Source organism: Somniosus microcephalus, chromosome 32 (genome assembly GCF_052327205.1).
Source record: "Somniosus microcephalus isolate GS21.2 chromosome 32, FLI_Smic_1.0, whole genome shotgun sequence".
Taxonomy (NCBI): Eukaryota; Metazoa; Chordata; class Chondrichthyes; order Squaliformes; family Somniosidae; genus Somniosus; species Somniosus microcephalus.
Genome location: NC_141018.1, coordinates 33,752,235 through 33,776,353, shown reverse-complemented (window position 1 = coordinate 33,776,353; position 24,119 = coordinate 33,752,235). Strand labels below are relative to the sequence as shown.

Here is a 24,119-nt window from a genome sequence, read left to right as displayed (position 1 = left end):
GATGCCTAAACATGGGAACATTAATACCTTTGATAGCGACATCGAAGATTGGGCTATGTATGTAGAACGCATACAAAATTATTGTAAAGCAAATAAAATCCCAGATGAAGAGAAAGCACTAATATTATTAAACTTAATGGGTGCGAAGACATACGGGCAATTGAAACACCTTTTATCACCAGATGAACCGGCGGATAAGACGTTCGAGGAGATTGTTACTGTCCTGAAAAATCACCTAAACCCCACGCCGCTGATGCTAGCGGAACGATTTAAATTTTACAACAGAAGGCAGCTGAAGGATGAAAGCAATGCTGAATATTTAATGGAATTGCGTAAGCTAGCAAAGTACTGTCAATTCGGAACGAGATTGACAGAGGCGCTACGAGATAAATTTGTGTGTGGTTTATTAAAAGAAGACACACAAAAGCGATTGCTCGAGGAGAATGAGCTGACGCTTGAGAAAGCGGTCACTATGGCAGCAGCACACGAAGCCGCAGCGAGAGGCACGGCAGTAATGCAGCTACGGTCACCGGAACTCAGTACAAATAAATTGGGTTTGAGTACTGTAAAATGTTATCGTTGCGGAAAGACAACGCACTATCAGAACCAGTGTTGGTTTAAAAACCAAGAATGCAGAACGTGTGGCAGGCTTGGCCACATAGCTAAAGTATGCCGGTCAGGAAAGAAGACCAGCAACAAAAAGTCACCACAAGGAAAATACATAAAGGTACACAAGGTGACAAAGAACAGTTCGACCGAACAGAAGTCAGATTCAGACGCTAGCAGTAATGAACTGGGTAGCTTAAGAGTACACAACGTTGGTAAGGATGCAGATCTCCAGACAATTTGGGTCACCCTTCAGATAGCAGGAGTCCAAGTAAAGATGGAATTGGACACTGGATCGGCATTGACGGTCATGAATAAGAAAGATTACAAAAGGTTATTCCAACATATTCCCCTACGGGATACGGAGATTATATTGAAAACATACACGGGGCAAAGAGTGTACCCCATCGGAAAGATAGAGGTAAAAGTGGTCCACAAGGGCGAAGAAAGCCAAGTAATGGACTTATATGTGCTACCTGAAGGAGGTCCACCACTACTGGGACGGGAGTGGATTAGGAAAATGAATATGGACTGGCACTCCTTGAAGGCACTAACGGTAGATTCCGGGGAAACAGATGTCAAACCTAAACGATTGTCCAGAATATTGGATGATGCTAAAGAGGTGTTCCAGCAGGGACTGGGAACACTGAGAGGAATTACGGCAAACATCAAGATTGATGAACATGCACAACCAAAATTTTTTAAAGCCAGACCGGTACCCTATGCAATACGACCTACTGTAGAAGCGGAACTGGAAGCGCTAGAACGTTCAGGTGTACTGTCTAAGGTAGATTGGAGTGAGTGGGCTACGCCCATTGTTCCCGTGATGAAACGTCCTTCGAGCAACAAGCCAGGAGAACCAGGGAAGGTTCACATCTGTGGAGATTTCAAAATCACCGTTAATCCGGTGCTTCACACGGTGCAGTATCCGCTTCCGCGGATTGAGGATATTTTTGCTTCGTTGTCTGGCGGGAAACACTTCACCAAGATAGACCTGGCGCAGGCGTACTTGCAGATGGAGGTTGAAGAAGAGTCACGCCAATACCTCACGATCAACACACATCGAGGTTTGTACCGGTACAATAGGCTGGTTTTTGGAGTGGCATCGGCTCCAGCAATTTGGCAGAGGGCCATGGAGCAGGTGTTACAGGGAATTCCAGGCACACAATGTTACCTGGACGATATTCTGATTACAGGTGATGGTGATGAAGAACACCTCGCAAACTTGGAACTGGTGCTCAACAGACTGAAAGAGTATGGACTTAGAGTTAATCGGCAGAAATGTGAGTTCTTCCAGAAGCGGATCTCGTACTGTGGTCATGTCATTGACCGGGAGGGGCTTCATAAGTCTCCTGACAAGATAGAGGCAGTTGTAAAGGCTCCCGCTCCGGATAATGTCTCTCAGTTGAGGTCGTTTCTAGGATTGATTAACTATTACCATAAATTTCTACCAAATCTATCCACGGTACTGCACCCGCTAAACGCTCTTTTACAGAAGGGGGTACCATGGGAATGGAGCGAAAACTGTAAGAAGGCATTTCGCAAAAGCAAAGAATTGATCACCTCAGAGGAAGTGTTGGCTCACTTCAACCCGACACTGCCTATTCGGTTGGCTTGTGATGCTTCTCCATATGGTATTGGGGCAGTACTCTCACACAAGTTGCCAAATGGCACGGAAAGGCCAGTCGCGTTTGCATCCAGATCCTTGACCTCCGCTGAGCGCAACTATGCGCAGATCGATAGGGAGGCTCTCAGCCTTGTATGGGGAGTGAAGAAGTTTAATCATTACCTGCAGGGCCAAAAATTCACACTTCTGACAGACCATCAGCCGTTGGTATCCATTTTTAACCCTAAGAAGGGTGTTTCAGTGATGGCAGCACAGCGTCTCCAGAGATGGTCCCTTTTCCTAGGGGCACATCAATATCAAATAGAATTCAAAGGTACGAAGCAGCATGGCAATGCTGATGGGCTGTCGCGCCTGCCACTACCTGAAGAAGAAGAAACGACGAAAGTTGACCCTGTTGAGTTATTTCATTCGACCATCATCGAGTGTTTACCAGTCACCAATGCAAGTATTGAAAGAGAAACCAGGAATGACCCGACACTGTCCAGAGTCTACGAGGTGACAGTGAAAGGATGGCCAACACGTGGTGATCCTCTGTTACCGGCATTCTCGGCAAGGCGAGACCAGCTGTCCGTCTGCCATGGTACTTTGATGTACGGGACAAGAGTGATTATTCCTCCCAAGTTAAGGGAAAGAGTTCTAAAAGAACTGCATGAAGGTCATCTGGGGGGAGTTAAGATGAAAAGTCTTGCTAGGGCTTATGTATGGTGGCCGGGTATTGACCAACAGATAGAGGAGTTGACGAAAAGCTGCGCTGGGTGCCAAAAAGTGCAAAATGCACCTCTGATCGCACCACTACACCCATGGGAATGGCCTTCAGCCCCATGGCAACGCGTACATATTGACTTTGCTGGTCCATTCATGGACTCCATGTTCCTAATTGCGGTGGACGCACATTCCAAATGGCCAGAAGTGATCAAGATGAATACCACTACTTCAGAAAAGACAATTGCGGTGTTAAGAACAATATTCGCAAGGAACGGATTGCCAGAACAGATCTGTTCGGACAACGGACCACAGTTCATGTCGGAAGAATTCCAAAAATTCTTAAAGAAGAATGGGGTGAAACATTATACCTCTGCCCCATATCATCCGGCGACAAACGGGTTGGCCGAGAGATTTGTCCAAACATTCAAAAAGGCAATAAAGGCCATGAACGATGACCAGATTCCGCTACAGCACAAGGTGGACAATTTCCTAATGGCGTATCGAAACGCCGCTCATGCAGTGACTAACCAAAGTCCTGCCATGATGTTTTATAACAGGAGGTTGCGGTCCAGGTTGGACTTGTTAAAACCAAATGTGCGGAGGGAAGTGGAAAACAAACAGTTCCGGCATATTAATAACAAGTCCACTCGAAGTTTCGAAGTAGGACAACCAGTGTTGGCAAGGGGCTATGGAAACGAAAAATGGCAGTCCGGAACAATTCGGGCCAGACAAGGACCTCTGATGTACACAGTGGATATTGGTAACAATGTGATAAGGCGTCATGCGGATCAACTGGTAGAATCAAGAGCAAGGGTCGAACCCATGGTTGCGACAGAGACAACTGTGGAAGACGTTAATGAACCTGAAGCATCTACCTCGGCAGGGACTGTACCTGATGATGACGTCCAATACATAGGAAACCAACAAGAAGAGTCACCTCAGCAACAAGAATCAGAGACCACTGAAAGGCGTTATCCAGACCGAATCAGAAGGCCTCCTGAGAGACTGAGCCTTTGAACTATTTATACCTGAAGTTATATATGTTATGATGTTATGTTAAATGGGGATATGACTATTAAGCTAAAAAGGGAGGATTGTGGTGTATGTAACCTGTTCCACCTTAAGAGAATTTAAGCCTGTTCCACCTTAAGAGATGTACTACTTTCTCTGGCTGCTGTATACGTAATACCGGTGGTGACCACCGGTATATAAGCACTGTGTAGTAAGATTGTATTTCATATAGTCCTGACCTCCAACCAGTAAAGACCTGTTGAACTTTAATCTTGTAGTCTGTGTGTTATTAATTACAACTAGAACACACAGACTTTACAGGAAGGGGAGAGAGAAGGTCGACAGCGGTGCTCTTTGGAGCTTGAAGCTGAAGGTAGGGCACAGTACAGGGAGCTCGACTCTGCATCGAACCTCACCTGGCAACCCTTCATTACTGACAGGGTTCGACCCTACCTAAACCTGAGCTCATCCAAAACTCAGCTGCCCGTGTCCTAACACGCACCAAATCCCGTTCACCCATAAAGAAAGAAAAGACTTGCATTTATATAGCGCCTTTCACGACCACTGGACGTCTCAAAGCGCTTTACAGCTCTGTGCTCGCAGAACTACATTGACTCCCGTTTAAGCAACGCCTCAATTTTAAAATTCTCATCCTTGTTTTCGAATCCCTCCATGGCCCTCGCCCCCTCCCTATCTCTGTAACCTCCTCCAACCCGACCTTTGGGCTCGAGGGGAATCAAGGGATATGGGGAATCGGGCGGGAAAGTGGAGTTGAGGTCGATGATCAGCCATGATCTTATTGAATGGCGGAGCAGGCTCGAGGGGCCGTGTGACCGACTCCTGATCCCAATTCTTATGTTCTTTCCCAAAGGCAGGCAAGTTCTCACCCCGGACTGTAACCAAGACACACAGTGACACAGGCTGGATGCGTTGATCAGTGAGCTCTCTCTCTCCCCATGGGGCCCCGCAGGAGACAGAAGCCTGTGACAAGCCAAGAAGCCCCTTGTAATTGTATTAGTTGGAAGATTTACACTCCAGCAAGGAAACAGATTTCACACCCAAGCGCTCTAGTGTTAATCAAGCTTGCTTGACATCTCCCTGGTGCAGACATGCAAATCGTTCTGCATCCAACACACAGTTCGGCCAACTGACCCAGTGCCATGGCACCAACAGAACGCCAACCGGTCTGCTCGCTGATCCCCCGCTCGCCGAAATTCACCGCTCGCAGATTCTGCCAAGGAAAGCGCTCAGTAACCCTCCTGAGGCTCAGAGAAAACGTTTGCCCACTGCTTGGCAAGACAGTGGCCGCTTTTTAAAAAAACGCAGAACAGCTCACCTTCAGAGGGCCGGAACGGACGGGGCACAGTGCCAGTCGGGCAAAGGCAAACTGCAAGGCAGGTTTCCCAACTCAAGCTTCAAAAATCGGGTTTACCTCACCCCTGCCCCCCCAACCCCACTCTCGTCGAAACAGGGGTGGGAGGGGAGGAGGATCCGATACAAAGGACGAGAACGGTGCAATTACTGTGTGTGTTGATGCAGGGATTGGGCAACGGTTTAAGCAACAGTAGTTTACACTCTCATACTGTAGATTATGTCCTGCTGATATGGGACAGTGTAGAGGGAGCTTTACTCTGTATCTAACCAGTGCTGTACCTGCCCTGGGAGTGTTTGATGGGGACAGTGTAGAGGGAGCTTTACTCTGTATCTAACCCATGCTGTACCTGCCCTGGGAGTGTTTGACGGGACAGTGTAGAGGGAGTGTTGGGTGTTGGCTATTCAACCACAGAGGGCACCACCATCTTCTCCTCCTTTGCACTTTCCAGCAGCAGTCATTGAATCGCTGATCAGGAGTAGGCGCCCTGGCCGATTGATTGCCCCTCCTTAGTCCAGGGGACACTCGGAGAAAGTGTAACCTCCCCAAACCGCTGCTGCACCCGGTGAGATCAGCTACCTCAGCACAGATGGGGGAGGGATCAAAATCCTGATCTTTCCCGGCCTGTGTCTTAAGAGCAGACTGGGCTGTACAACAGAGGGAGCGAGACTGCTCTTTAAGCACCAGACACACTCATACGTTCAGTGAACAAACTCCCCGACAGATGCTAAATCTTGATATGAGCATTCTGTTTTCCTATGTTGCAGTAATAATGTGCACAGACAAATCAGAACTTATTTTTACACCGAGATTGGTTTGCCCAAAAAATGTTCTGTTTGAATAAAGATTTCTATAGTCTGTGGAGGGCCAATTTGCCTATCTCAGCTCCGCAGCCAGCTAATCGTTCAGTCACAACCAATTCCGACAGCACACAAGGGGCCCAGGACAATCGCGATGGCCCAACCAGATACCGAGCACATCAGACGAGGGAGGACCCACGTTCGACCCGTGCTCCGTGCCCAGGGCGCTAATCTCAGCTGAGGCAGATGGCCACGGTGCCATTATCGGCCTCGGCGTCCCTGTGCTAGTTTGGGACAAACTCGGGTTTCTGTGTTGGCTCCCGGTCCCGGTCCATTTAAAAATTCTCATCCTCATTTTCAAATCCCTCCAAGACCTCGCCCCTCCCTAGCTCTGTAACCTCCTCCAACCCCACAACCCTCCGAGATCTCTGCGCTCCTCCAACGTTGGCCTCTTGCAGATCCCCAATTTTCATCGCTCGACCACTGGCGGCCGTGCCTTCAGCTGCCTGAGCCTTAAGCTCTGGAATTCCCTCCCTAAACCTCTCCGCCTCTTTCCTCCTTTAAGACGCTCCTTAAACCCTACCTCTTTGACCAAGCTTTTCTGTCCTAATGTCTCCTTATGTGACTCGGTGTCAAATTTTGTTTGATAACACTCCTGTGAAGCGCCCTGGGACGCTGTTGTTTGGTGCTCTGGGAGCGTGTGACGGGACGGTGTAGAAGGAGCTTTACTTCGCATCTTTCCCGCGCTCCCGATTACGATCCAGTGGACCCTTTGCTGGGAAGCGCACGCCCGCGGATTGTTGGGTGGGGACAGGATCCAGCTCGGCTGCGATGCCGCCCCTAGTCGAACAGCCTGCCAATACATAGGGCCCTTGGCTCACAAGTGAAGAACGGCCGCCTGGGTGAGGTACCAAAGGAATCTGTGCACCCGCCCCCCAACACACACCGTGTCACCAGGAGAGAAGTGGAGACAGTTTGAGGAAACAGGAGACATATCTGGGTGAAACCTGGCTTTGCTTCAACTGCATTCAGCGCATCAAGTAAATCGGAGGAGAATTTTGAAACATCTGATAGTTGAATGAAGAATTCTGCAGAGCGGAAGAGATCGGTTAGCTGGAATTTTATATGGGAAGTGGTTTTACATTAATTCGAGTCGACTGCATAAAAGGATCAAAACTGATTGAAGATATAATACGGCCCAGTCCAATCGGCCGTGATCAAACTACAGCTTAAGACAGAACAAAGAAACGCCTGGGCCGGAAGGTTTACCGTTCCCTGCGCTTTACAAATATGGTAATATAAATCATCAGAAACTAAACCCAAATGAACATCAAAATCGTTTGGTCAGTAAGGAAAACGGTTCACAATTTATTCAGATCAAATGCTTTTTGCCTTTCATCCCTGACTTGTTTAAGTTGTTTCACAGCGAGTGCCTTGACTCAGTTTAATATCAGGGAAATCACGAGCAGTTAACTGTTACCTTGCGAATGGCTGGCTGGAGCCGTAACCACGGGAGATAGAAACATAGAAAAATAGGAGCAGGAGTCGGCCATTCGGCCCCTCGAGCCTGCTCCGCCATTCAGTATGATCATGGCTGATCCTCTATCTCAATACCATATTCCCGCTCTCTCCCCATACCCCTTGATGCCTTTTGTGTCTAGAAATCTATCTATCTCCTTCTTAAATATATTCAGTGACTGGGCCTCCACAGCCTGCTGTGGTAGAGAATTCCACAGGTTCACCACCCTCTGAGTGAAGAAATTTCTCCTCATCTCAGTCCTAAATGTCCTTCCCCGTATCCTGTGACCCCTCGTTCTAGAGCCCCCAGCCAGGGGAAAGATCCTCCCTGCATCCAGTCTGTCTAGCCCTGTCAGAATTTTATACGTTTCAATGAGAATTTTATACCTTTCAATGAGATGTGCCAGAATTCCTTGGATCAGGCACAGCAGAATTTGCTTTTTTTTAAAAAAAATTCAGCCCCACTTTCCTCCTCAGTGCTACGGGTGGTCTCGGCCTCTGCCCCCTCACCCCCACCCCCCGCCCCCAGCCGGTACCTCAGCCAAACGGGCATGCTTCACACGACCCTGGAAAATGAGTGATATTCGACCATGGGGGTAATCACAGTCAAGCCTAATCCCGTCCTCACTCACCGTGTCTATGGACAGTGATCAGGAGCAGGATGGGCACAGGTCACTCTGCACCATTGGTGCTGCCTATTGAAGCCACTGCCACGAGATTAGTCTTTGAGTGGTGGTGGGGGCTGGCGGCAGTGTTGACCACCCGGTGTCTTTGAAGCTGCTCTTTGTATCCCAGTCTGCTCACGAACCCTTCATCACGCAGAAAAGTGGAGACCCGAGAAGGGAAAGCCCAGTTACGAAGAATTTTTAACCTCATTGTTATAAATCTCATCATTTATCAAGAAACTACTCATGAAATAGCGCTGGACGGCCAGCTGGTGGCACCGTCCAAGGAGTATAAATACTCAGGCGTGGGCCCAGCTTGGCAGGGACATTTTGTAAGACAAGGAACTAGTGAAGTACAACTAGACCTCCATGTTCTGAAACAAGTTGATTAAAGCCTTGCTTTATGCTCGAACCAAGTGCGTAGTGAGTTTTATTACGTCACTCATCATCCCCCCTTTTTCCTGTATTTTAAATTTAAAGTACTAAAGGATAAAGGTGGACGGGTGATAACAGCACTGCCGAGGGTCCCAGCGCTGTGGCATGGGGGGCTTTGTATAAAAAGCTCTCCAGTTACACATCTGTTCATTCAGCTCCCCACCCGCCCTGACCCCCCCGCTTGCTATCGGGAGTGATTTTTTAAAATTATTCGTTTATGGGATGTGGGCGTCGCTGGCAAGGCCCAGCATTTATTGCCCATCCCTAGTCGCCCCTTGAGAAGGTGGTGGTGAGCCGCCTTCTTGAACCGCTGCAGTCCGTGTGGTGACTGATTACTGAATCCAGGACACAGCCACAACAGCGTGCATTTATCTAGTGCCTTTACCGTCCCAAGGCGCTTCTCAGGAGCGATTTTCAGACAAAACAATTGTCACCGAGTCAAGAAGGAGACTTTAGGACAGGTGACCAAAAGCTTGGTCAAAGAGGCAGGTTTTAAAGGAGGAGAGAGGTGGAGAGGTTTAGGGAGGGAATTCCAGAGCTTAGGGCCCAGGCAACAGAAGGCACGGCCGCCAATGGTGGGGCGAAGGAAGTGGGGGATTCGCAAAAGCAGTTTGCTTGATTGGTGCCCTTGACTTTGGAATTAACATCCACTCCCTCCAGCACACTGTAGCTGCCGTATGTACCAGCTGCAGGATGCACTGCAAGCAACTCGCCAAGGTTTAGAAGAATGAGAGGGGATCTCATTGAATTTTATAAAATTCTAACAGGACTGGACAGACTAGATGCAGGAAGGATGTTCCCGATGGCGGGGGAGTCCAGAACCAGGGGTCACAGTCTAAAGATAAGGGGTAAGCCATTTAGGACAGAGATGAGGAGGAATTTCTTCACCCAGAGAGTAGTGAACCTGTGGAATTCTCTACCACAGAAGGCAGTGGAGGCCAATTCATTAAATATATTCAAGAAGGAGTTAGATATATTTCTTAAGGCTAAAGGGATCAAGGGATATGGGGAGAAAGCAGGGGCAGGGTACTGAATTTGGATGATCAGCCATGATCGCATTGAATGGCGGAGCAGGCTCGAGGGGCCGAATGGCCTACTCCTGCTCCTATCTTCTATGGTTTCTATGTTTCTATGTTTCAAGCTCGCTCTCGAACTCCACCACCAAGGCGGCCCAGGAGCAACAGCATCGTGGGACCGCCAAGTTCCCCTCCTGCACTTTACAACATGGTCAAGATAAATTGTCGGAAACTAAATCCGGCTGAAGGCAGGTCAAAAAGCAAAACTGTTCACAGCTACTGAGGATAAAGCGCGCACACAATCCCGACTTATGTTCTCATGGATCTAGGATCGCTGGTCATTTGTCTTTACTGGATCAATATCTCGGCTAATCCTGGGAACACCTTCACCACACGGACAGCAGCGGTTCAAGGCGGCGGCTCACCACCTCCTTCTCGAGGGCAACTAGGGACGGGCAATAAAATGCCGGCCTTGCCGGTCTCACCCGCACCTCGAGAACAAATTTAAATAAATCCAACGTGTTCCCCAACACGATATCAATACAAAAACCAAACAACAACATTAAACAAGGCCACCCTCGATGACAGAGTGTCAATGCAGCCTCCAGCGCAGTCCTCGGATATATGGACCAGCTCCGTCCCAGCTTCTCGGCTCGCAGCTGCTTAACTGGCCTTAGCGCTCTAGTGTAAGGATGGCAAAAATGTCACAAACTGCTGGGTCTAAGAGGGAATTAGATTTATTATTTTTCTGTGCAGAAAGGAATATTAAAGGGTATTGGAAACAAGCAGGAGCGGGTGATTGGAGTAAGTGGCTCCTATGCAGAATAACACGGCACAAGCACGATGGGCCGAATGGCCAGTCTGTGTGCTGAAACATTCCAGTCCACACGGCAAAGCACGCCCGCGAATCACGGGTCGGGTCAGGTCAGGGTCGGGCTCGGCTCTCCCTGGTCGAATAGCCTGCCGGAATCTCACCGCCTCGGCTCCCCGCCTGAAGCATGGCAGCTTGGGCGAGGCTCGCACCTGCGCCAGCGGAACCGGACCCCAGCGAGAGCCAGCCCCTCCGGCTGAGGAGAGAAGCAAGCCAGGGGACGAGCAGGTTCGAGAGCAATCAATGCTAATGGGACAGTGGCAACCCTCAGCACCGATCGGCAGTACCGCGCTATTCCCAGGGCCCACACGCAGCAGAACAGATCCAATGCAATTGTAGGTTGACCCACAAAGTGAGCCGCGTCTTCACGTTCCATAATGGGGATCTTTCCCCCATTTCCCCACCTGTCTTTTCCTCCACCTTCCCCCTTGCCCAGTGAACTAGTTGGAGATCAGCTGCTGAAACTAAAGCAGGAAATCAGAGTAATACAGCGTGCTCTCAACGCAAGAGCATTCTCTGAATGTCAGTTAATTGAACTCAGGTAAGAGTCACTCCTACAGTGATGTAACTATATGGGATATTGCATATCTCTGTTGCAACACTCCCTTCCTCTCTGATGTATCGAGTCCAAGTCAGCGTTCCTTTCTTCCGAGATTCCACATACCCAACCTGCAATCTTTTCATTCTCGCTCTGTTGCAATCTCCTACTCTCATTCCTTTCCGACCTCAAAACTGTGCATCTCCTCACCACCCAAACTCCTCCTTCAATCCAATAGCAAAATACTGCGGATGCTGGAAATCTGAAATAACAACAGAAAATGCTGGAAATACTCAGCAGGCCAGGCAGCATCCGTGGAGAGAGAAACAGAGTTAACGTTTCAGGTCTGGGACCCTTCATCAGAACTGGAAGAAGCTGGAGATGGAACAGGTATTAAGCAGGTGCAGAGACAGGGGGGGGGGGGGGGGGTGGCGTGAGGAATTGAAAGAACATCTTGTGCTTATGTAAGAGGCAGGAAAGATAAAATGTTGCAAATGGGAGCGGCAAAATCATACAGCATGAAAAATGGGGGCAGGGTTTATTATCTGAAATTGTTGAACTCGATGTTGAGTCCAGAAGGCTGTAAAGTGCCTAATCGAAAGATGAGGTGCTGTTCCTCGAGCTTACGTTGAGCTTCATTGGAACAATGCAATAGCCCGAGGACAGAGAGATCAGAGTGGGAGTGAAGTGGAGAATTAAAGTGACAGGTGACCGGAAGCTCAGGGTCACCCTTACGGACTGAATGGAGGTGTTCCGCAAAGCGGTCGCCCAATCCTCCTTCGATCTTCAAGCTTCCAAGCTCGACGCCACTAATTTCCGAATGATCTTATCGTCTCTCCTACTCTCGTCAATCTTGGTGCTGTCCTGCACGGTGGGCCTGGGCCCCTCACCTGGGTTTCCGAATGATGGGGGGGGGGGGGGGGCCTCGGTTTAACGTCACATCTGAAAGGCGGCACCTCCCCAACAGTGCAGCACCACCCTCGGTACCGGCACTGGGTGTGTCAGCCTGGATTGTGTGCTCTGGTCCCTGGAGTGGGACTTGAACCCACGACCTTCTGACTCGAAGGCGAGAGAGAGAGTGCTGCCCACTGAGACCAGGTTGACGTATAAAAAAAATAAACTCCCTAAAAGCAACCTTTCTCCCCTTTTGGAACAACTATCTAATTTAAAATCTAATTGGACTCTCGGGGAATTAGGGGAAATGGGGATCGGGCAGGAAAGTGGAGTTGAGGTCGAAGATCAGCCCTGATCTTATTGAATGGCGGAGCAGGCTCGAGGGGCCGAATGGCCGACTCCTGCTCCTGGTTCTTATGTAAACGGTTCGGTGAGTGCTGCAGAAGGCGGTAAAATTCAACTCTGGTTTCTGGGAGAACCTTTTGGTAAATGCCTCAATCTTTAAGGCGCTTCAGTGAGGTGCACATCAAGACTGGTTCCAGAGTCTGCTCATAGAATGGTGACAGAACAGAAGGAGGCCGTTCAGCCCGTCGAGCCCAGTGCCGGCTCTCTGCAAGAGCACTTCAGCTAGTCTCACTCCCCCGCCCTTTCCCTGGAGCCCTGCAAATATTTTTCCTTCAGGTACTTATCCAATTCCCTTTTGAAAGCCACGATTGAATCTGCCTCCACCACCCTCTCAGGCAGTGCATTCCAGATCCTAACCACTCACTGCGTAAAAAAGTTTTTCCTCATGTCGCCTTTGGTTTTTCTGCCAATCACCTTAAATCTGTGTCCTCTGGTTCTCGACCCTTCCGCCAATGGGAGCAAATTCTCTCTATCTGCTCTGTCCAGACACCTCGTGATTTTGAACACCTCTATCAAATCTCCTCTCAATCTTCTCTGCTCTGAGGAGAACAACCCCAGCTTCTCCAGTCTATTCACATAACTGAAGTCCCTCATCCCTGGAACCATTCTTGTCAATCTTTTCTGCACCCTATCTAAGGCCTTCACATCCTTCCTAAAGTGCGGTGGCCCGAAGCAGACACAATACTCCAGTTGAGGTCGGACCAGTGTTTTATACAGGGTGCCTCTGGAAAACCTTCACTGAATTCCGAGGCGATTAACCTCCACAGCTGCTGGCTGACCAAGGGTTAATCCACCTTCTGTAGAACACCTCAACATTATTTAAGCTGAAAGGCTATTTAAACATATATCAATAATGGAGTGAGGATAAGCTAGCAAATCTCATCATAAACCACAAATCCTGAGCGGGAATAAGACACGGGACCATCACTGGGTGCATTTAATGAACTAGTGCAACACACTGCTGGCAAACTCACAGAAGCCGATGTTTTAAATTCATTATATTTCTTGTCCGATTATCTAAACCCTAAACCTAAATTCATCCTTATAAGTTGCATGCTTCAACAACAGTGACAGAGCTGTACCCACCAGTACTGCACCCCAGTGTTATACAGTAACAGACCTGTACCCACCAGGACTGTACCCCAGTGTTATACAGTGACAGACCTGTACCCACCAGTACTGTACCCCAGTGTTATACAATGACAGACCTGTACCCACCAGGACTGTACCCCAGTGTTATATAGTGTCAGACCTGTACCCACCAGGACTGTACCCCAGTGTTATATAGTGTCAGACCTGTACCCACCAGGACTGTACCCCAGTGTTATACAGTGACAGACCTGTACCCACCACTACTGTACCCCAGTGTTATACAATGACAGACCTGTACCCACCAGTACTGTACCCGTGTTATACAGTAACAGACCTGTACCCACCAGTACTGTACCCCAGTGTTATACAGTAACAGACCTGTACCCACCAGTACTGTACCCCAGTGTTATACAGTGACAGACCTGTACCCACCACTACTGTACCCCAGTGTTATACAGTAACAGACCTGTACCCACCAGTACTGTACCCCAGTGTTATACAGTAACAGACCTGTACCCACCAGTACTGTACCCCAGTGTTATACAGTAACAGACCTGTACCCACCAGGACTGTACCCCAGTGTTATACAGTAACAGACCTGTACCCACCAGTACTGTACCCCAGTGTTATACAGTAACAGACCTGTACCCACCAGTACTGTACCCCAGTGTTATACAGTGACAGACCTGTACCCACCAGTACTGTACCCCAGTGTTATACAGTGACAGACCTGTACCCACCAGGACTGTACCCCAGTGTTATACAGTGACAGACCTGTACCCACCAGGACTGTACCCCAGTGTTATACAGTGACAGACCTGTACCCACCAGGACTGTACCCCAGTGTTATACAGTGACAGACCTGTACCCACCAGGACTGTACCCCAGTGTTATACAGTGACAGACCTGTACCCACCAGGACTGTACCCCAGTGTTATACAGTGACAGACCTGTACCCACCAGTACTGTACCCCAGTGTTATACAGTAACAGACCTGTACCCACCAGTACTGTACCCCAGTGTTATACAGTAACAGACCTGTACCCACCAGTACTGTACCCCAGTGTTATACAGTAACAGACCTGTACCCACCAGTACTGTACCCCAGTGTTATACAGTGACAGACCTGTACCCACCAGGACTGTACCCCAGTGTTATACAGTGACAGACCTGTACCCACCAGGACTGTACCCCAGTGTTATACAGTGACAGACCTGTACCCACCAGTACTGTACCCCAGTGTTATACAGTAACAGACCTGTACCCACCAGTACTGTACCCCAGTGTTATACAGTAACAGACCTGTACCCACCAGTACTGTACCCCAGTGTTATACAGTAACAGACCTGTACCCACCAGTACTGTACCCCAGTGTTATACAGTAACAGACCTGTACCCACCAGTACTGTACCCCAGTGTTATACAGTAACAGACCTGTACCCACCAGGACTGTACCCCAGTGTTATACAGTAACAGACCTGTACCCACCAGTACTGTACCCCAGTGTTATAGAGTGTCAGACCTGTACCCACCAGTACTGTACCCCAGTGTTATAGAGTGTCAGACCTGTACCCACCAGTACTGTACCCCAGTGTTATACAGTAACAGACCTGTACCCACCAGTACTGTACCCCAGTGTTATAGAGTGTCAGACCTGTACCCACCAGTACTGTACCCCAGTGTTATACAGTAACAGACCTGTACCCACCAGTACTGTACCCCAGTGTTATACAGTAACAGACCTGTACCCACCAGTACTGTACCCCAGTGTTATACAGTGACAGACCTGTACCCACCAGTACTGTACCCCAGTGTTATACAGTGACAGACCTGTACCCACCAGTACTGTACCCCAGTGTTATACAGTAACAGACCTGTACCCACCAGTACTGTACCCCAGTGTTATACAGTAACAGACCTGTACCCACCAGTACTGTACCCCAGTGTTATACAGTAACAGACCTGTACCCACCAGTACTGTACCCCAGTGTTATACAGTAACAGACCTGTACCCACCAGTACTGTACCCCAGTGTTATACAGTAACAGACCTGTACCCACCAGGACTGTACCCCAGTGTTATACAGTAACAGACCTGTACCCACCAGTACTGTACCCCAGTGTTATAGAGTGTCAGACCTGTACCCACCAGTACTGTACCCCAGTGTTATAGAGTGTCAGACCTGTACCCACCAGTACTGTACCCCAGTGTTATACAGTAACAGACCTGTACCCACCAGTACTGTACCCCAGTGTTATAGAGTGTCAGACCTGTACCCACCAGTACTGTACCCCAGTGTTATACAGTAACAGACCTGTACCCACCAGTACTGTACCCCAGTGTTATACAGTAACAGACCTGTACCCACCAGTACTGTACCCCAGTGTTATACAGTGACAGACCTGTACCCACCAGTACTGTACCCCAGTGTTATACAGTGACAGACCTGTACCCACCAGTACTGTACCCCAGTGTTATACAGTAACAGACCTGTACCCACCAGTACTGTACCCCAGTGTTATACAGTAACAGACCTGTACCCACCAGTACTGTACCCCAGTGTTATACAGTAACAGACCTGTACCCACCAGTACTGTACCCCAGTGTTATACAGTAACAGACCTGTACCCACCAGTACTGTACCCCAGTGTTATACAGTAACAGACCTGTACCCACCAGGACTGTACCCCAGTGTTATACAGTAACAGACCTGTACCCACCAGTACTGTACCCCAGTGTTATAGAGTGTCAGACCTGTACCCACCAGTACTGTACCCCAGTGTTATAGAGTGTCAGACCTGTACCCACCAGTACTGTACCCCAGTGTTATACAGTAACAGACCTGTACCCACCAGTACTGTACCCCAGTGTTATAGAGTGTCAGACCTGTACCCACCAGTACTGTACCCCAGTGTTATACAGTAACAGACCTGTACCCACCAGTACTGTACCCCAGTGTTATACAGTAACAGACCTGTACCCACCAGTACTGTACCCCAGTGTTATACAGTAACAGACCTGTACCCACCAGGACTGTACCCCAGTGTTATACAGTAACAGACCTGTACCCACCAGTACTGTACCCCAGTGTTATACAGTGACAGACCTGTACCCACCAGTACTGTACCCCAGTGTTATACAGTGACAGACCTGTACCCACCAGTACTGTACCCCAGTGTTATACAGTGACAGACCTGTACCCACCAGTACTGTACCCCAGTGTTATACAGTAACAGACCTGTACCCACCAGTACTGTACCCCAGTGTTATACAGTAACAGACCTGTACCCACCAGTACTGTACCCCAGTGTTATACAGTAACAGACCTGTACCCACCAGTACTGTACCCCAGTGTTATACAGTAACAGACCTGTACCCACCAGTACTGTACCCCAGTGTTATACAGTAACAGACCTGTACCCACCAGGACTGTACCCCAGTGTTATACAGTAACAGACCTGTACCCACCAGGACTGTACCCCAGTGTTATACAGTAACAGACCTGTACCCACCAGTACTGTACCCCAGTGTTATACAGTAACAGACCTGTACCCACCAGTACTGTACCCCAGTGTTATACAGTGACAGACCTGTACCCACCAGTACTGTACCCCAGTGTTATACAGTGACAGACCTGTACCCACCAGTACTGTACCCCAGTGTTATACAGTGACAGACCTGTACCCACCAGTACTGTACCCCAGTGTTATACAGTGACAGACCTGTACCCACCAGTACTGTACCCCAGTGTTATACAGTGACAGACCTGTACCCACCAGTACTGTACCCCAGTGTTATACAGTGACAGACCTGTACCCACCAGTACTGTACCCCAGTGTTATACAGTGACAGACCTGTACCCACCAGTACTGTACCCCAGTGTTATACAGTAACAGACCTGTACCCACCAGTACTGTACCCCAGTGTTATACAGTAACAGACCTGTACCCACCAGGACTGTACCCCAGTGTTATACAGTAACAGACCTGTACCCACCAGGACTGTACCCCAGTGTTATACAGTAACAGACCTGTACCCACCAGTACTGTACCCCAGTGTTATACAGTAACAGACCTGTACCCACCAGGACTGTACCCCAGTGTTATACAGTAACAGACCTGTACCCACCAGTACTGTACCCCAGTGTTATACAGTGACAGACCTGTACCCACCAGTACTGTACCCCAGTGTTATACAGTGACAGACCTGTACCCACCAGTACTGTACCCCAGTGTTATACAGTGACAGACCTGTACCCACCAGTACTGTACCCCAGTGTTATACAGTGACAGACCTGTACCCACCAGTACTGTACCCCAGTGTTATACAGTGACAGACCTGTACCCACCAGGACTGTACCCCAGTGTTATACAGTAACAGACCTGTACCCACCAGTACTGTACCCCAGTGTTATACAGTGACAGACCTGTACCCACCAGTACTGTACCCCAGTGTTATACAGTAACAGACCTGTACCCACCAGTACTGTACCCCAGTGTTATAGAGTAACAGACCTGTACCCACCAGTACTGTACCCCAGTGTTATACAGTAACAGACCTGTACCCACCAGTACTGTACCCCAGTGTTATACAGTGACAGACCTGTACCCACCAGTACTGTACCCCAGTGTTATACAGTAACAGACCTGTACCCACCAGTACTGTACCCCAGTGTTATACAGTAACAGACCTGTACCCACCAGTACTGTACCCCAGTGTTATAGAGTAACAGACCTGTACCCACCAGTACTGTACCCCAGTGTTATACAGTAACAGACCTGTACCCACCAGTACTGTACCCCAGTGTTATAGTGACAGACCTGTACCCACCAGTACTGTACCCCAGTGTTATACAATGACAGACCTGTACCCACCAGTACTGTACCCCAGTGTTATACAATGACAGACCTGTACCCACCAGTACTGTACCCCAGTGTTATAGAGTGTCAGACCTGTACCCACCAGTACTGTACCCCAGTGTTATACAGTAACAGACCTGTACCCACCAGGACTGTACCCCAGTGTTATACAGTAACAGACCTGTACCCACCAGTACTGTACCCCAGTGTTATACAGTGACAGACCTGTACCCACCGGGAGCAAGGATGTCTTGCTGCAGTTGTACAGGGCCTTGGTGAGACCGCACCTTGAGTATTGTGTGCAGTTTTGGTCGCCTTCTCTGAGGAAGGATGTTCTTGCCATGGAGGGAGTGCAGCGAAGATTCACCAGACTGATACCTGGGATGGCAGGAATGACGTATGAGGAGCGATTGGGTCGATTGGGCTTATATTCGCTGGAGTTTAGAAGAATGAGAGGGGGTCTCATTGTAACTTATAAAATTCTAACAGGACTAGACAGACTAGATGCAGGAAGGATGTTCCCGATGGTGGGGGAGTCCAGAACCAGGGGTCACAGTCTAAGGATAAGGGGTAAGCCATTTAGGACAGAGATGAGGAGGAATTTCTTCACCCAGAGAGTGGTGAACCTGTGGAATTCTCTACCACAGAAGGCAGTTGAGGCCAATTCAGTAAATATATTCAAGAAGGAGTTGGATATATTTCTTAAGGCTAAAGGGATCAAGGGATATGGGGAGAAAGCAGGGACAGTGTACTGAGTTTGGATGATCAGCCATGATCTCATTAAATGGTGGAGCAGGCTCGAGGGGCCGAATGGCCTACTCCTGCTCCTATCTTCTATGTTTCTATGTAGGACTGCACCCCAGTGTTATACAGCGATAGACCTGTACCCACCAGTACTGTACCCCAGTGTTATACAGTAACAGACCTGTAGCCCCATTTCTTCAGCCCACTACCCTTTTAATGAATCTGCTGCATGTAGTCACTCCCAAGTATGTTATTTTTTTGTAATTGTTTATTGCCAAAGTCCCATGCAGTTGCTGGAGGATTAGTTCCACACCACAGAGTTAATGATTGCCTGCATGCTAATATAAAATAGCAGCAAGCACCGAGAGCCCGTGATCTGCTGTCCATTATAGTCACCTCTATTAAACCGACTTTACAATCGACCTTTAAACAAAAATCACAAATAATCCCCAGGAACAGCACTGTAATCTGCAGGTTTAAAAATCAGTACTCCGCAGACAGAGGCGAGCACTGATCACTAACTCAAACTGCAGCACTCTCTATAACAGTGAGAGACAGCGGCTGCAGTCTGCAATTTACAGGATTGGGGGGAAGAAATCACCAGTGCTTCACCCGAGGGTTTTATCCAGCTGGACGTTCTCTCCCCAGAGACAGTCCTAGTTTGGAAGGACCGATCTGCTGGGCGTTTTTCCAAGTTGAGACAGAGCGAGAATTCCACCCACAAACCATTACGCGTTACAGAAAATTACGAGCAGGAAATCTCCCGGACAGAAATGAAGCGGAGCTTTTGTCTTTGGTGAGGATCGCAGTCTGTGCTGAGGTAGGTGAGTTCAGTCAGCACAGCAGCTCAGGGGCGACAACTGACCTCAGCAACCCTGAGCTAAGGAAGGAGGGCGAGGGGGAATGAAGCAGGCAGGTCTCCTGATTTGCGATCCGGTGACACCACCATTCCCTCTGGCACCACTGCCCCACCTCCCCCCCCCACTCAGAGTGGAGCCATACCCCATGATCAATCCCTGCACTAGAAAGCTCGTGTATGGATATCGGGTGAGGACAAGATCGAGCGCATCTGTGATGCTCCCCGCGGTCGAATAGGCGGCCGACACTGACAGTCCAGACTCACACACAGCCAGCTTACAGTACAAGGGTCCACTCGGCCCATCTAGATAGTGCCGGCGCTGTGTTAGAACAATCCAAGGCTAATCCCAGTGCTCCCCACATAGTCCTGCACTTTCCTCGGCTTCAAATATTTACCCAATGTTTCCTTATAAGATGCAATGATCTCTGCCTCAGATCCTCCCTGTGGTGAGGTATTGCACGATCCGACAACCCTCCATGAAAATTAATTTCTTCAAGACGGCCTCCTCATTCTCAGTAACAATTTTAAATCGATGACTCCCCAACCTTCACCCCTTCGTGCTTTTAAAATCCTCTGTGAAATCCCCGCTCAGCCTCCTCTGCTCCAGTCCCAGCGTCTCATGCTGGAGTTACACACACAGAGCGCCGGCTTGCGGCCAAAGCCATTGAGTCACTGAAAGTGGCACTGGGCCCTGACTCCACTAGGTGTATCGAGGAGGCTCAGGCACGTGGGGTGATCCCGTCCGAACTGATCCCCGTTCGGACGGAATTCCTCATCGGCGCCCGGCCCCGGAACCAGCGCCTCACAACTTGAGCCGTCTCGGGGAAATGCCCTCCGTGCCTTTTCATTCTGCACGGAAGGCTTTCCTGTACGGGCTGCTCCTGCACAATCTGCACTTTGCCATCTTCGTCTGTCGTCCGGACACCATCTTGCCATCCGGCGGAGGTGGGCGTCCCCAATGGAGGGCTCTCTACACGGGAGTCCTCCCTTTATCTATTGGGGACTTGGCCTGGAGGGTGACACACGGAACAGTCCCGTGCAATAAAGTTTTAAACAGGTTCACAGACTCCCAGGCCACCTGCCTTTTCTATGGCCTGGAGGAGTCTGTTTTTCATGTATACACGGAATGTGAGAGGTTGCAGCCCCTCTTCCATTATTTTTGGCTGCACTTCAGTCCCACGCTCCTGATCTTTGGTCACCCGGTGCGGAGGGGAGAGGGCAGGTCGGAGGACCTCCTCATAGGACTGCTCCTGGGCCTGGCCAAAATAGCCATTAACTGGTCCAGCCAGCGGGCGGTCGAGGAGGTCGTTCAGCCCGACTGCCCCGCCTCTCTTCCGTGGCCATGTTCGCGCCAGGGTGGCCCTGGAGATGCAGCACGCGGTGTCCGCCGGCACGCTTGAGGCCTTCCGGGACCGGTGGGCGCCGCGGGGACTGGAGTGCATCATCACCCCCGGTAACCAAATTTTAATTTAAGTTGTTAAGTTTTATTTAATGTTTTATTAAGTTACAGATTATTTGTTTAATCACCCAAAACCAGAAGAGTACAGAGAGCTCTGCCCCAGCACCTGGAGGAGGAGGGGGGTGGGGTGGAGAGAGTAGCTGCAAAGAAACAGAGAGGGGAACTAGCTTTCTACTCTCACTCTTGGGATAAAATGAATCGAAAGACATGACAGTTGTTTTCCCTTTTCACATTTAAAAGTACTAAGTCTTTAAACACTGCTCATTCACCACTAAAAATAAACACAAAGTTGGAAGCAAAGTATTCATACCTTTAAGAAGCAAAGTGTCTTTAAGAAGCAAAGAATCTGTAAGAAGTGTCTTTAAGAAGCAAAGTGTCTTTAAGAAGCAAAGTGTCCCTTTAAGAAGCAAAGTGTCCCTTTAAGAAGTCTCTAAGAAGCAAAGTATCTCTAAGAAAAGTGTCCCTTTAAGAAGTAAAGTGTCCCTTTAAGAAGCAAAGTGTCTCTTTAAGAAGCAAAGTGTTTTTAAAGAAGCAAAGAATCATTAACATGCAAAGAATCTGTAAGAGTCTTTAAGAAGCAAGGTATTGCTTTAAGAAAAGTGGCTCTAAGAAGCAAAGTGTCCCTTTAAAAAGCAAAGTAACTATTTAAGAAGCAAAGTCCCTTTAAGAAGTGTCTTTAAGATGCAAAGTGTCCCTTTAAGAAGCAATGAATTTAAGACGTGTCTCTAAGAGGCAAAGTATCTTTAAAGAAGCAAAGAATCATTAACACGCAAAGAATCTGTAAGAGTCTAAGAGGCAAAGTGTCCCTTTAAGAAGCAAAGTATCTCTAAGAAGTGTCCCTTTAAGAAGTAAAGTGTCTCTTTAAAAAGCAAAGTGTCTTTAAAGAAGCAAAGAATCATTAACATGCAAAGAATCTGTAAGAGTCTTTAAGAAGCAAGGTATTGCTTTAAGAAAAGTGGCTCTAAGAAGCAAAGTATCGCTTTAAGAAGCAAAGTGTCCCTTTAAGAAGCAAAGTCCCTTTAAGAAGCAAAGTGTCTCTAAGAAGCAAAAGTCTCTCTAAGAAGCAAAGTATCACTTTGAGGAAAAAAGTGTCTTTAAGAAGCAAGGTGTCTCTTTAAGGAAGCAATGTATCTCTAAGGTGCAAAGTGTCTCTTTAAGAAGTAAAGTATCTCTAAGGTGCAAAGTGTCTTTAAAGTGCGAAGTGTCTAAGAAGCGAAGTGCCTCTCTAAGGATGAGTGTGTTTGGGAGCCGGGCGCTGTGTTTCGGGCACGGTCAGTGTCTGCTCACCTTGCCCTGTTTGCTGTCCTCGGGAGAGGTGGGCGATCTGCCGGAGCTTCTCTCGGGGTTCTCCACTTTGATGAGCCGGTGTTTCGGGGAGATGTACTTGAGGTCGGGAGCCGCCGCTTTCTTGGGCGGGTTGGGGTGCGGCGAGGAGCCGGTGCCGGGGGGTCCGGGTCCGGGAGCCGCCGGCTCGCCCTCGGAGCGCAGCCGCTGCAAACACCTGGAGCCGCCGGTGTAAGGGTCCTCGAAGTCCCGCTCCTTCTGCAGCTTGTAGGCGGCCAGGATGTCGGGCTCGCCGCCCGGCCGCGGCCGGTAGTCGGGTTTGGGCGGAGGCGGCGGCGCCTTGCTGCTCCTGAAGCCCAGGTGCTCCTTGAACCATTTGGCCATCGCTGCCGCCGCGCATCGCTCTGCCCCGCCCGGCTCCTCGCACCGACTGCCGCCCGACCCGGCTCCGGCTCCCGGCTCCGGGGGCGAGGCTCCGCCAGCCGAGGAACTTCAGCGCCGCCAGCCGGAGCCGCGGCTCCTTACAGCGGGGAAGAGAAAGAGAGAGAGAGAGTGTCACAACAGAGAAAGAGGGAGAGAGTGTGACAACAGAGAGAGGGGGAGAGAGAGAGAGAGTGAGTGTGACAACAGAGGGAGAGGGAGAGGGGGAGAGAGAGAGAGAGTGTGTGACAACAGAGGGAGAGAGAGAGAGAGTGTGACAACAGAGGGGGAGAGAGAGAGTGTGACAACAGAGGGAGAGAGAGTGACAGAGAGAGTGTGACAAAGAGAGAGAGAGTGTGACAAAGAGAGAGAGTGACAAAGAGAGAGAGTGTGACAAAGAGAGAGAGAGTGTGACAGAGAGAGAGAGAGAGAGAGAGAGAGAGTGTGACAAAGAGAGAGAGAGTGTGAGAGAGAGAGAGTGACAGAGAGAGAGAGAGAGAGAGAGAGAGTGTGACAGAGAGAGTGTGACAGAGAGAGAGAGAGAGAGAGAGAGTGTGACAGAGAGAGAGAGAGAGAGAGAGAGTGACAACAGAGAGAGAGAGAGAGAGAGACGAGAGAGAGAGACAACAGAGAGAGAGAGAGAGACGAGAGAGAGAGACAACAGAGAGAGAGAGAGAGACGAGAGAGAGAGACAACAGAGAGAGAGAGAGAGAGAGAGAGAGAGACAACAGAGAGAGAGAGAGAGAGAGAGACAACAGAGAGAGAGAGACAACAGAGAGAGAGAGAGAGAGAGAGACAACAGAGAGAGAGAGAGAGACAACAGAGAGAGAGAGAGTGACAACAGAGAGAGAGAGAGAGAGTGTGACAACAAAGAGAGAGAGAGTGTGACAACAGAGAGAGTGTGACAACAAAGAGAGAGAGAGAGAGTGTGACAACAGA

The 24,119-nt window shown here is 49.2% G+C and overlaps 1 protein-coding gene across 5 annotated transcripts in view; it reads right to left on the bottom strand.

The window, feature by feature from the left end:
- shf (Src homology 2 domain containing F) overlaps window positions 1–23,292 on the bottom strand; it is a 238,133-nt gene extending 214,841 nt beyond the window's left edge. For 2 of the 5 annotated variants that reach the window (XR_015074378.1, XR_015074379.1), the window contains exon 1: window positions 22,764–23,292. Coding sequence is in view for 3 of the 5 variants with exons in the window: in XM_085972348.1 (XP_085828474.1) it covers window positions 22,764–23,144 (381 nt within the window). In the remaining 2 variants the exon portion in view is untranslated. The remainder of the gene's footprint in view (window positions 1–22,763) is intronic. The other 3 variants (XM_085972348.1, XM_085972350.1, XM_085972347.1) reach the window with 2 other exon arrangements.
- Window positions 23,293–24,119: the final 827 nt, after the last annotated feature.